We start from the raw sequence: 12,657 nt of genomic DNA on the forward strand, positions 1-12,657 counted from the left end.
TGAACACTGACACGGAAAACGAGTATATTTCGCTATTATTTGTACCCATGATTTGGCTAGACAAGATTTGCATTACTTGCGCTCTATAACAAATATTTAACTATGTGTTTTTGAAGATAGCACATTTGAAGTCGTAAGCTGCACACAATTAACATTAATCTGTATTCACATCAACTTATTACTACGACTAGAAGTGATTTCTCCTATATGTGTAAAGTCCTATATGTACATCTTAGTTGGACAACAATTAAATCTACCATGTTGATGGGCTCAAACAACACAATAAATGCAATTGTAATTGTTCTACCTAGCTGCTACATTTCAAAGGGGCTGGATCCCAGCCCTTTTGGAACATAATTGCGCCCTCGAAAAAAATCCCTCGTTACCCAGTGCTCACTGTACAGGTTTTGCCTCACTTAGCCTACGAATTACGTGTACTATTCAGATAGTTTGCTAGTTGCTTCGGTTGTAGAAAACACATTTTTGAAATTATATCACATTTTCATTTTTTTGTTTCTTTCGGAACGCTCTGAAACAACGCTTAGAAAACTAGATAAGCTTAGGACTTAAACACTTATTAATAGTTTAGGGATGACAAGTTATTTTTAAATATACCATTAGGTTTTGTGCTGAAGTGTAAAATGGAGAAACGCATTCGTTATTGGGAAAGATTTCCAGAGGAGCGACTTTCGCTTGGGACATTGCTTCAATTTATGCTGGCCTTTGTGGCCTGGCCTTTATGGGTCTCTTAAAATCTGAAGATATCTTTTGGGGTCACAGAAATATCTTCATTACCAATAATAAACTTAAAGTAATGTTGTGATGAAATGCTTAATTAAAAGTTATACTTGAAACATGGAAATATTATAACCAACAATGAATAAACTTTGATATTTTTTTAAGTCAAGGATGTGTAAAAATTAATATAATTAACATGGAATCAACGCATCTTTCTGAAAATAAATCAATATTTCGTAGGCGTATTTTAGAAGGCCTGAAGATATTTCTGTGGCACAGCTGCCTGTACATCCATTGCAACATGGTGGCACTTAAACTGCCGACCTCCGTCTGTTTTCTCTGCCCCCTGACCCCGGGAAGGGCTTGGGTCAACAGACACTTTCCTCTACTTACGTATTTTTGCGGGGACCTCTAATCTCCGATGGCAGCTTAAACGGGAATTGCGGCGCGCTTCTTTGCCGCACTGCCGCTGCCCGTGCTGCCCGTGTCGCTGGAAGAGCTTTGTGTTGCAGGTTGCTGCTGCTGCTGTTGCTGTTGCAGCTCCGCTTGTTGTCGCTGCTGCTCCTTCAGCAACTGCTGCTGCAATTGTTGTGCGTTTAGCTATAAGTTTGTTTGCAGAACCGGCGGCCGCTGGCTCCCGTTTCCATGGCCATTGTTGGCTGCCACGGATGCGGTTTCGTTGACATCGCCCGCCCCCGCTGCAGTTGTTATTGTAGCCACCAGTGCCTGTGTTGTTGTTTCGCCAGTTGCCGCTGTTGTTGTTATGGTTGCTGCTGGGCCGCTTATGTGATTGTTAGCCGTTGTGATGGCAAATGCCACGGCCGGCTGGCCATGTTGGCGCTGATTGATTTTATTATTGTTGGCCACCACTTGCTCTGATGCCTCGTCGCCGTCGCCATTACCATTGCCATTGCCACTGCCATTGCTGTTGGTATTGCTGTTGCTGTTGCTACTTCCATTAGAGTTGCTGTTGCCGTTGCCACTGCCCTTCTCTGTGGGCGTGGTCGTGGCCGTTGTGGTATTGTTCGGCACATATTGATCGGCATATGGTATTTGATTGTACGCATTGATGTCCATCGACGTGATTATGGTGGAAATAGTCTGAGTGGCCATCTCGCACAATTTCTTCGCCTTTAGTGAGTTTTCTGTTAAATATGGAAAGAAAATGGAAATGGGAAATAATAATATATTCTGTCTTTATTAAAAAAAAAAAAAATAACATTTTTAATAATGTAAGCAAAGGACAATTACTGATTTCAAATTATTAAAAATTATAAAAATACATTGAAACTTAAACAACTATTGAAACTACTAACTTAACCATAGCTGATCAGCTTTGAAAAATTATATTAAAATGTAGCTTTTGTTAATTAAAGATTTATATAATTAAATGATATTCAATTGAAACTGAATTGAGATTGAATTGTGTACGTTTTTTGTAAAGATTTATGAACGTAATATTCGGGCTTAAGAGGATTTAATACATTGCAAAATACAATTAATAGATTAATACGAATTAAAATGTATTTAATTGCAGCTGAGATTTAATCAGTTGATTAATTGATTGATATACACATGAATCAAACGCATTAAAGAAGGTATTATATAAATCAATTAGTTTTCGCTGGACACAGGTGAGTACTCCTTGTAGAATATGTTGACTTTGCTGTGACTATCTGAAAACAGGTGGCCCTGGGCGACCCACACTCTTCTAATTACTTACCAGTATTTGTGGGGGTGATATGCTTCTGGATCTTCTCCTCCTGGGCACAGGTGGCCGCGGTCACCACGGCGGCTGCCATCATGGACGAGGGTCCTGTTCCGGCGGTGCGGTGCATGTTGCCGTATCGGGGTGGCATCATGCTCTGTCGCACGTTGCGCTCGGGGCGTATGAGTATTATGTACAGCTGCAAGAACACGTGTGTACTTGGCGTCAGAAATCAGTGTGTCTTCCAATTAGGTTAATTTCCCGTATCGGGCATTAATCATACGACCCATTGTATGTAATGGCTGGTTGGAAGCGATATCCAATTTCGGCGCCCCAAGATGCCTATTCTATGGTTTTCATTAGAAGTCAGTGCGTGACCTGCCACGCCCCCTAAACGTTTCCCAATTCCAATACGAATAGGAGTGTCATTAGCCATTTCCCGTTGCGGAGGCAAAAATAAATTTTGGGACAAAAAACAAAGGCCAACGACTCGAGTTAGTCGCTTACACAGAGGGGAAATGGAACCATTAACCTTTAGTTAATATGCTCTTTACCTGAAGAAAAACGTAAGAAAATATAATTTCCTATTTGAAATCTTGTTTGCGTAAAGAAATCTCTGCATAAGTTTTTTGCCCAAAATAGGAAATTCAATTTAATTTAACTATACAAACTCTAACACAACTATCTGATAGCCAACCACTATTATTTATATTAGGTAAATTTTACAGCTGAAAAAACTAAAAATATTCTGCTGAGGCTTACGCTTGAAAACTAACTCTCTTAATTTGTGAAAATTTAAAATATTTCTTTGTAAAAACCATAAAAAGTTGAGCTTTGGGCCTTTTTATTAATTATTTTCATTTATTTTTTATTTATTAATATTTAATTCACTATTTAAATCGAAGTAAAGCAAATATTACTTTTAAATTGGTGATTAAATAAGCTCAGCATTAACAATCTAATTCATACTAAAGTGATGAATATATGTTTCGCTGTAGCTTTATGGAAGTTACGGAGTTTAATAAAGTAAGTAGTATTTGTGTGCAGTGCTCCTTACGTTCCCGTTCGGGTTACGCTGCGTAGTGTTACGTAGCCCGTAAGGCCGCACGGTCATTTCCGCCGTGCTTTGACATTGTTTGGCTGCCATTTGGACGACGCTTGTTATTGTTTTCACCGCAAACGCAAACAAACGCGGGAAGTACGAAAGCAAACTGAGGCGAAACCGGAAGGAGAAAGGGCGGATGGCGGATGGCTGGCGGAAGTCGAAATTGCTTACCACCTCGGTGCGCCTTTGTCCTCCGGAAGGGGGCGTGGCTGCTGGCACCTTTACGGCCGGGCTTTAGTTTGTTGCCTCTTAGTCCGGTGATCCCCAGTTGCTTTGTGGCATGCCGCATTCATGGCAGCCTTTTGCGGTGTTTTCCCTTTGCCCGGCCCAAGCAATTGTAAATTGCATTTTTATGGCTCAAGGTGTCCCCAGCAGTGCGAGTGCTAGTATTTACGAAGAACGTACCGTGTGTTTTCCCTGTCGCCAACTAACCGTGCATTAGGTGACATCTGATAGCGGACAGTTGGCCCGGTTAGCAGCCACTGGGCCAAGGAGTATTTTACGCTCCGACACTTAATAATAGCCCCGGTGCCGAGTGTTTATGGTCACTCACTTCCCGGGGGCTTTGTGCTACTTTGCACCCGGAATTTGCACATAGCGCTTCCACAAAGCGTGGCCAGTTACGATTCGGGACCCACAACTATGATATGCACGATTGTGTACGCTGTTTTCGTTTATGCCTGATTTACCAATTCTACCTCATTGCCATTAAATGCAATAGGCACTCAAGTTAAGAAACCCCTTAAATCAAGGGGTTCCTAATAGTTATTGTATACGTTTTAGAAAATTGTGAAAAATAAAAAAATAAATTTTATACAGTTCCTAACATAGAACTTCCGGACTTCCACCTTTTCTTTAAATGAAATATTTTTACGATACATAAAGCCAAAGTAGCAGACCTGAAATACATTTAGGTATATATGAACTCTAAGAAATGTTACTTATATTTATCCTTTGACATTGATTTTAACAATGCCTTAAAAGAGTGTCTTCTGTGTAATAAAGTCGTCGTTTCTCGGAAGCATGCTTTCCCCGTAATGTCGCATATCAGAGTAAACAGCAAGTAGCAGCTCCCTCTTCCTGCTGCATCATCTAGTCCATGAACTGAAATGGCCGTCTATATTTGGCTTGTCTTGCAGTTTGCTTGCGTCTTAATGGCCAATAACAAGGGGTATTAAAGACATGTTGCCATGGAAGGATGGTGATACAAAAACAGCGGCCCCTGGTTGGAGATCATGGCCCGTTCGGCTCCGTTCGAGGACTTGGCTTGTTGACATTTAAACAAGCACTCGCTTAAACATAATGAAATAACCAGGGTCCGCGGGAGGAGCGAGCGTTAAAAACAATATGGTTGGTAGCAACACATCACATCGCAATTTATGCATCCGTTGGCTGTATTAAAATCCCCTCGGCACCCCGTCCGTCATCATTCCCGTCTTATTGCATTTTAATGAAGCACTCGTCTGCGCGTCCGGTATCAACAGTATAAAACGGAATGAAAATCGCCGTTGGCAGCGTGCTGCACCCAAAATCATTTAACGGGGGCACGCGAAATACGCAATAATTAATGCATAACGCAATTACCAATAGCCCGTCTGGCAATCAATTTACGTAGGACTCAGGCGGTGGCAGACCCCGACCTAGCAGCCCACCCACTCCCAATTATCCTCACTCACCTTGGGCGAGAAGAGGCATGCGATGGTCACGCTGGCGGACAAGCTGATGGTCACCGACATGCTGGTGATGCGAAGCGGTACGTGGTTCGCTGTTCCGAAGTAGAGCGGTACAAAGGCCAGCCAAATCACACAGGTCGTGTACATGGTGAAACCTGTTGAAAAACAAGGTAGAGGTAGTTTTTAGAACAACATTGCCAAAACATATTCGTATTTATAAACAAATAAAATAATATGATTCATATTCATATTTTTATAAGGATTTATTAAACTAAACATGGGATTTTTATGGAAATACGATGCACTGCGCACCACAACTTAATAGTCATGAAATCGCAGTTATTATACAATGAGTTCAATGCACAAAGCCCTTTTGATTTGTAAATAGATTTGTGTATACAAACAAACATAAGCTGATTTCATTATGTGACTTTGAATCGGATTTACTACAAGCTATATAACAATGACATGGAATTAAATAGCCAATCTAGAGAGGAGAATCATGGAAGGCCAGTCATCATTATTTTAATCACATTTCACAAAATTCGACTCTGATATTCGGCTATTAAATTTTCTGCAGATGGCTGCCAGACACTGCCAATTACCCGGTATTATTGCGCTTCTTAAAACAAAAAGCTCAATTACTTACCAATATGCTTCGACTCGTTGAAGGCCTCCGGAATCTTTCGCGTGAGCACCGCGTAGACCGTGCAAATTACAATCAGGACGATTGGATAGGAGAACGCAATCATGTAGGAGGCGTCGATGTACGAGTCGCAGACGAGCAGATTATCCTCGCGTGTGGGATAATGATGCATGGCATGTGATGGAGCAATTACCATCCAAACGCCGTTGATGAGTATCTGCGAATGCAATGGAATGGAATGGGACGGCGTTGCATGAATGCCGGAGTCGCGCATCCCACATGCGCCCCGTTGGCCACGCCGAGAGCCACCGCCACACTCACCTGCACACTAACCAGGCACGCACAGATTACCAGCTGGGACTTGGGACTAATGAAGGAGGGCCGCTTGGCGGACTGTTTGCCCGCTTTGAAGATCCGTGCAATGCGATTCGTTTTGGTCAACAGCGCAGCATAGACGACCGTAAAGCAGAAGCCCACACCGAACCTGGGGAGAAAGCGGGGGAAATTGGGGGAAATTGGGGGAAAGTTCGCACTCCGCCGGCATCATCTCGGCAATTTGCACACTCACCGCTGAATGGCGCACACTATGTTGGTGGGCTTCAGGACCAGGGCGAATGTGACACCGTAGCACATGAAAATCCCCGCCAGGAGGATGTAGCTCAGCTCCCGTCCCGATGCGCGCACGATGGGCGTGTCGTTGTGCCTGCCGGGGGAGCGAAAGGGGAATCATTGAACTAACGTTTCAAACTTCGGTCCTGCAGCCGGGACAGGAATCCTTTGCGCCAATTACGGCATCATTTTTATGTCTCTGCCGGTAAATTTTGTGGCAAACTTTGGCAAGGCAAGGGTGAAAAGTTTTTAATTGCCTGCCCATATCCATACAAGCGAACGATATTGGGGCAATAACTACAGTCAGAGAAACCAAAAACTTCCATCTCTTTTTAGGGAAAGGATTCATTGACAACATGTAAGCCAAAGAGCCACATCAAAAAAGTAGTTAAATCAGTATGAAACTTTTTAAAAGCATTATGACTCTATTAAGTAGCGACCGATGGTTTAACTTATATTGCTTCAAATAACTTTTAAATCGATATTTTTCAATAGGGCTATGATTTAAGCAATGATTTAATGTATCGATAATATCGATGGTGGCGAAAACTATCGATATCTACAATCTATGTATTTAAGTGATATCCCTTAGTTTCCACTCTTATTTAAAAGCCAGAAATCAATCCTTTATTGACTCACAATTGTTGAAGTGTTTTTTTTAAATCATTCCGAACCTTTTATTACGTATCTATTTTCTCGAACTATCATTTTAGCAAAGGCACTCCCTTTTCCGATTCTACACCCGGTGCACTTGTCGCTCACCTGACGAACACGCCCATGACAAAGAGCGTTACCAGGATGCCGGTCGCACTGAACGCCATGGCCCCAATGGCCCAGGCGGACTCCGGTCGCAAATATATCTCCGGGATGGGGCGGCAGTACTGCTTGTGGGCGTCGGGCAGCGTGCCCAGCTTGCACAGCTTGCAGTGGGTCTCGTCGTCCGGGTGGCGGATCTGCAAAGGACGCACCGCACAAAGGAACACTTGATAAATGGATGGGGCTATCACAAAGCGGCGTGTTTGCCATTCAGTTGCAGCCTCTTTCAGGCCTGATGACTTAATTGTTTTTGCCCCTGAGTCCCCATTTTTTCCGCCTCCTTTTGACGCGGAATAGTTCCGGAATAATTCACTCGGCGCAGCGTTTCAATCTCGACGCAGGGCCGACAAATAAATTACGGTGCCCAGATGGGCCGCACTTACTTGATAGGTTGTGCAATTGAAGCAGTGCCAGCAGCAGCTCTCGCCCTCCACGTACTTCTTGGCCTGGCCCACCAAACAGGGCAGGCTGCAGACGGACTCGGGCGGCTTGGGACTCAGGCGCTTGAACTTCACCTCTGCAGGAGCGGAGAAAATGGATTCAGTATTAGTCGATGAAAGGAAGAGCCACTAGGGTATTTTATTAATTTAAATATAGGTGGTACGGTTGCGTTATAGTTGTAAAATGGTTGGTATTTCCCCTCAATTCTTTAAAACAAGTGATGGTTTGTACAAAGGAAATACACTTTAAGGAAACCTTTTAATTATTTACTTTATAATGTGGAGGCAGTTACTTGTAGCGATAATCATAAATAAACGTTGTCTACAGTAAACGGTGGGTAGTGGGCCTTGTACTTATGAAAATGTCAAAAATAGTTTGTGCCTAACTTTGAGTGTCAACACTTAAAAAAAATAGTTTGTGCCTAACTTTGAGTGTCAACACTTAAAAAAACCTCAAAAGCATATTACTTATATTTATTTCCCCACATTAAATTTTGTTTTTAAATATTTTAGTTTAACTTTGAAAATTAAAGATTATCAATTATTTGTAATTTAAGCTGAAATTTATTTTGAATTTTAAATAGGAAAATATTGTAATATAAAAGAAATATATTTTTATGTTAGTACGTCAGTATGTTAATAGGAACTTTGGATTGGGGTTGGCTGCCTCCGGTTCTTGCTTCGGAAAATGTTTTTTTTACCAGTTTTACCCTATACCAGCTTCCCCTTTAGTTGCTCTAAATGGTTTTCCGTTTCCGCACCGAGCATTAATTGCCATTTCCCGTAATGCAAAGTGGGCCCAGGACTGGCTGGCGATGGGGTAGCACTCACCCGACATGTTGAGCCGCAGCTCGCCCTCGGTGTACTCGCCCACCTTGACCCAGTGGTACTGGCCGGCCTGCGACTGCTTGAAGTGGATGATGTTGTACCGGGCCGGACCGTCGCCGTTGCCGTCGAAGCGGAACTCGTCGCCGCTGAGGCCTGCGGATGGAGTTGATGGAATATAAGTTAAATGGGTTTATGGCTTCACGCCTGCCAAGGCCGACGTCCCGCTGGTCCGCTCTTCCTATCAGAAAATTGACAATCTGCGCCAGTCAGTCAGAGCCTTTGGCCCCCGGCCGTCCGTCTGTCTGTGTAATTTATTGAATTTCAATCGAGTTCAATGACGATGACAAGCAAGTCAATTTTCCACTCGAAAGCATGGCCAATGCGCCTTGTAGGACACTCGCCGAGATATGTGTGTGGCTTTTGGCACAACTGCAGGACGGGAGCCAGGAAATTTCCACTTAAGCTATTTGCGCAACACTTGCCGGCTGAAGGAACCAAACGGGAGCAAAAGAACTTGAGCCTGTCTGCCATCCTGTTTTTAGCAATCCTCGAGACAGGGCTCTTTCCCGGGCATATAGCTATCCCGTTAATTTGCCTGGGTTTATCCCGCACAAGAGAATAAATATCTCCCATTTCTTACTCACCCTCGAACTCCACTTTGCGCAAATATTTGAGCAAATCTGCGCCCTTCGTCGGCTTCATGGCCTCGCAGAGCGAAGGACCTCCGCCGCACAAGTCGCGGTGCATGTCCCTGGGGAAAGACATTGCATTACATTTTACCAATTTTAAGTCCTAACTTCCCAACTAGCCAAACAAATCACTGTGTTGGGAAACAACAAGGTGGTTAGTAAAATGGGTAAATTTTACATCCCCTTGTTCTGAATGTATTGATTTATTTCCGTACTACACTTTACTGTGCTTTATTCTGAAGTATTTGGCTTCTACAGATATATTTCCCTAGTTCCAACATCTCTGTAATTTGAACTATTGGCTTTAAAGAGTTTAAATGCTGACAAAATGTATACTATTTCTTAGTAAATTTAATAGTGCACTTGTATAAAGTATTTAGATTGTACAGATAAACTTCCCTTATTCAATCGTCGTTAAAATTCGAACTATTTGCATATAAGAATATAAGTGCTGACAAATTGTATTCTATAACTCGAAGAGTTTTCATAACTCGACTGGGAGTTGGACTGTATGTTAAATACTTGTCTTCTTGAGGAATGTTTTTTATATTTATTTATCAATCGTTGTGAATATTTTAATTTATTTTCTAGAACATTCAACAGCTCAAACATTTAAAAGTTAAATCATGTTATATATTTTTAGATTTAACCTATTATTTAAATGGATAATATGTTAAAACTTACCTGAGAGCATATGCAAATGCCATGACCGCATCGCTGACGAACTGCAACTGGTCTTCGAAGTCCATGTTCTGCCTGGAAAGTCGTTCCTTCTTGGTGCATTGTTTGGTGTAGTTGTTGTACGGAGTGCTGGTACTTCCCGGATACCGGCACTGGAAGTGATCCTCCCAGAATTCTGAGAGCAAGATAGTATTTATACAGTAATCAAATTAAGTTCATGATTTAAAAGAACGTTCATTAAAGCTCAACGATAGCAGAGTCTAATGCAATGCTTATGTATATTTAAATTGACAAAAGCTTTGTAACTAAATAAGAATTTTTAAAAATCAATAATTTAGGTACGTCTTTATAAAATAAGTCGCTAAACACTCACCCACAAACCAGGGATTGCGTTGGTTGTTCTCCACCGTTAAGCCTAGAAAGTACTCCTCGAATCCGCGCACGGGGTTCGCCTGGGGCTGCACAGACAGCGTGCCCTCCACCTGTTGATGACACGGAGACGCACGAGGCGTATACTTAATGAGCTTGATCACAATGGAAGGCCGTTTCTGGGCCTGAAGGGTTTTGACAAATTAATTAGCCCCACAAAGACGCACGCACGATTAATTTAAATGAAACCATAATTCATCATGGTTAGAGGCGTGTGAAAGTATTCTTTCTATCGCCATCATTTATATATTTTTTTGGGTCTCATAAAACCGGGTTAGTGACCACGTAACCACATAACCGCGTGTGTGTGACCAGAATCCTTTAATCATTAATCAAACCTAGTTGCTCCGCCCAGTTAGGCTCATAATTTCCGACCGACAGAAACCGGCCCGTCATCATAGTTCACTTACCTCCGGCTCGTAGTCGTCCGACACCAAGTTCCGGGCACTCCAGCCGTCGGATCCGATCCAGGAGAAGGAACCAGTGGCATTTGCCCGCCGCACCGCCCGCATCACTTGCCGCACCTCCTGATCCGAGCCGAAGATAATGGCCCCTGGGCAGCGGCGGATTAAAGGATGCGAATGGAGGAGAGGCAGAAATTAATTTTAATTGCAATCAATAGTGAATAAGCGGCTTTATGGTGGAGAGGGAAACCATCTGCAGCTGCCAACTGCTCTTATGTTTTCTTTTTCGAGGGTCGGGCCATTCAGTGGGGCGTTTTAAGTGATTTTACAATATTTAATTACAGAGCGAAATAATAAAGAACACTAAGTCCTGGGAAAAACATAGTTTTCAAAGAGTATTTATGTGTTACTATGTTCATTCTATGAATTTCAAGTATTCTCGAACTTATGCAATAAAAATAAGGCCTCTAAAGAGGTTAGTAGCTGTACCTCAGCTTTTCATACACTGAGTCTGTGTGTTATCGAAGTCATGAAACGATTTAATGATATTAACATAGCATAAACACAGTATGTATAAAAGCACACAGATCCTGTTTAGAAACTTACTTCATTTTATTGAATATTTTATAAAACGATTACTTTAGATTGCCAGCCACCGGCTCTTCCCTTTAATTTGCCAGAAAAACAATATTTTAATTGGATTCAAAAGTCAATATAGCCAAAAGTGAGACCCCAGAAAATATTGAAATATCAATGACAGGGTGGGATTACAAAGGAAACAAAATTCACAGTGACTAATTCTTAAAGCCAACACTTCAAACGTTGGGACTCGGCTTTGGGAGTGGGGTCCTGGAGTTCTGGAAAATATTCCATGCCCTGGTACCGATTTGAGTTGCTGCCAAACTTGTATGGGATACGTGAGCTGTCGCTGTCACTCCTCATCGGCTGCCCAAGAGGACTTTTTGTCTTAGCAATAATTTTTTTGCCCCTTCAACATGTCCTGGTATCGATTTGCCACTGCTGTTCCGACTACTTGAAGTAAAAGGAAACTTAATCAAAGGCAACGGCGGCGACAGCAGGGAAACTTGTCGATACTTTTGTGAAGTGAAGGATATTTTCCTTGGGTTTTCACTTTGCCTAAGATTTGCACTCGAGCGGCTTCTTTGTGCGCCTGTGTATTCTAGTGAAGTACCCTGGATATGCTTAGCCGGGATATCAATTTTAATTTAAGAGGCCACTCGGCAGGATATTTATGCAGATTAAGGGGAAACTTTAAAGCCGCAGCGGAAAGCGTTCTAAGCCGTGTACTGTGCAAAATCGCATCAGCTCGGCACAACTGCGATAAAAAGGAAAAACATGTCGGGTCACCCCAGCCACTTTTCATCTGCCCCCAAAAGTGACATGTGTGGGGATCCGAACACGCGTAAAGTTCACCCCCGACGGCAGTTACAAGCCGCAGTTACGGATCCGGAAGGGCATCATTTTTCAGGGACCCAACTCGAACCCAAATCCCGAACCCGAACCAGAACCCTCGATATGCAAAATTAAACAACTGATGCCAAAGAAAATACTTTGTCAAATTGATTAATCGTTGCGAGGGAGCGCACTGTAAACGGCGTCAAATCACAAATCACAATAAATAATGATGGTTGCGGAACCCTTTTCTCGGGTGGGCGGCTGCTTTACGACTCCTGATGGCACATTTATGTAAATCAAAAATTGTTTGCCAGACAAAAGTCAATTGTTATTGGTCGGCCCCCGTGTGCTTTTTATTGGCGGGCACGACCCTGTACTCCTTCACCCTTCTAAAGTCCTGATTAATGGTATGCGCAAGGTTTAGGCGGTAATTATTTTTAATATATTTCTTTGCAGTGCCTGTAGCAGGCAGTTG

The 12,657-nt window shown here is 42.6% G+C and overlaps 1 protein-coding gene across 3 annotated transcripts in view; it reads right to left on the reverse strand.

The window, feature by feature from the left end:
* Positions 1–30: 30 nt before the first annotated feature.
* The window catches only part of mtt (mangetout), a 99,507-nt gene continuing 86,880 nt past the window's right edge, over positions 31–12,657 (reverse strand). For all 3 annotated transcript variants that reach the window (XM_065863332.2, XM_017087417.4, XM_017087418.4), the window contains exons 6-18: positions 10,773–10,915; positions 10,307–10,415; positions 9,937–10,108; positions 9,208–9,314; positions 8,567–8,716; positions 7,679–7,812; positions 7,242–7,432; positions 6,439–6,573; positions 6,192–6,354; positions 5,874–6,087; positions 5,228–5,379; positions 2,462–2,645; positions 31–1,883 (exon numbers count right to left, since the gene is read on the reverse strand). In XM_065863332.2, the coding sequence (XP_065719404.2) occupies positions 1,339–1,883; positions 2,462–2,645; positions 5,228–5,379; positions 5,874–6,087; positions 6,192–6,354; positions 6,439–6,573; positions 7,242–7,432; positions 7,679–7,812; positions 8,567–8,716; positions 9,208–9,314; positions 9,937–10,108; positions 10,307–10,415; positions 10,773–10,915 (2,399 nt within the window). In that variant the 3' untranslated portion in view covers positions 31–1,338. The remainder of the gene's footprint in view (positions 1,884–2,461; positions 2,646–5,227; positions 5,380–5,873; positions 6,088–6,191; positions 6,355–6,438; positions 6,574–7,241; positions 7,433–7,678; positions 7,813–8,566; positions 8,717–9,207; positions 9,315–9,936; positions 10,109–10,306; positions 10,416–10,772; positions 10,916–12,657) is intronic.

This window comes from Drosophila suzukii, chromosome 2R, assembly GCF_043229965.1.
Source record: "Drosophila suzukii chromosome 2R, CBGP_Dsuzu_IsoJpt1.0, whole genome shotgun sequence".
Taxonomy (NCBI): Eukaryota; Metazoa; Arthropoda; class Insecta; order Diptera; family Drosophilidae; genus Drosophila; species Drosophila suzukii.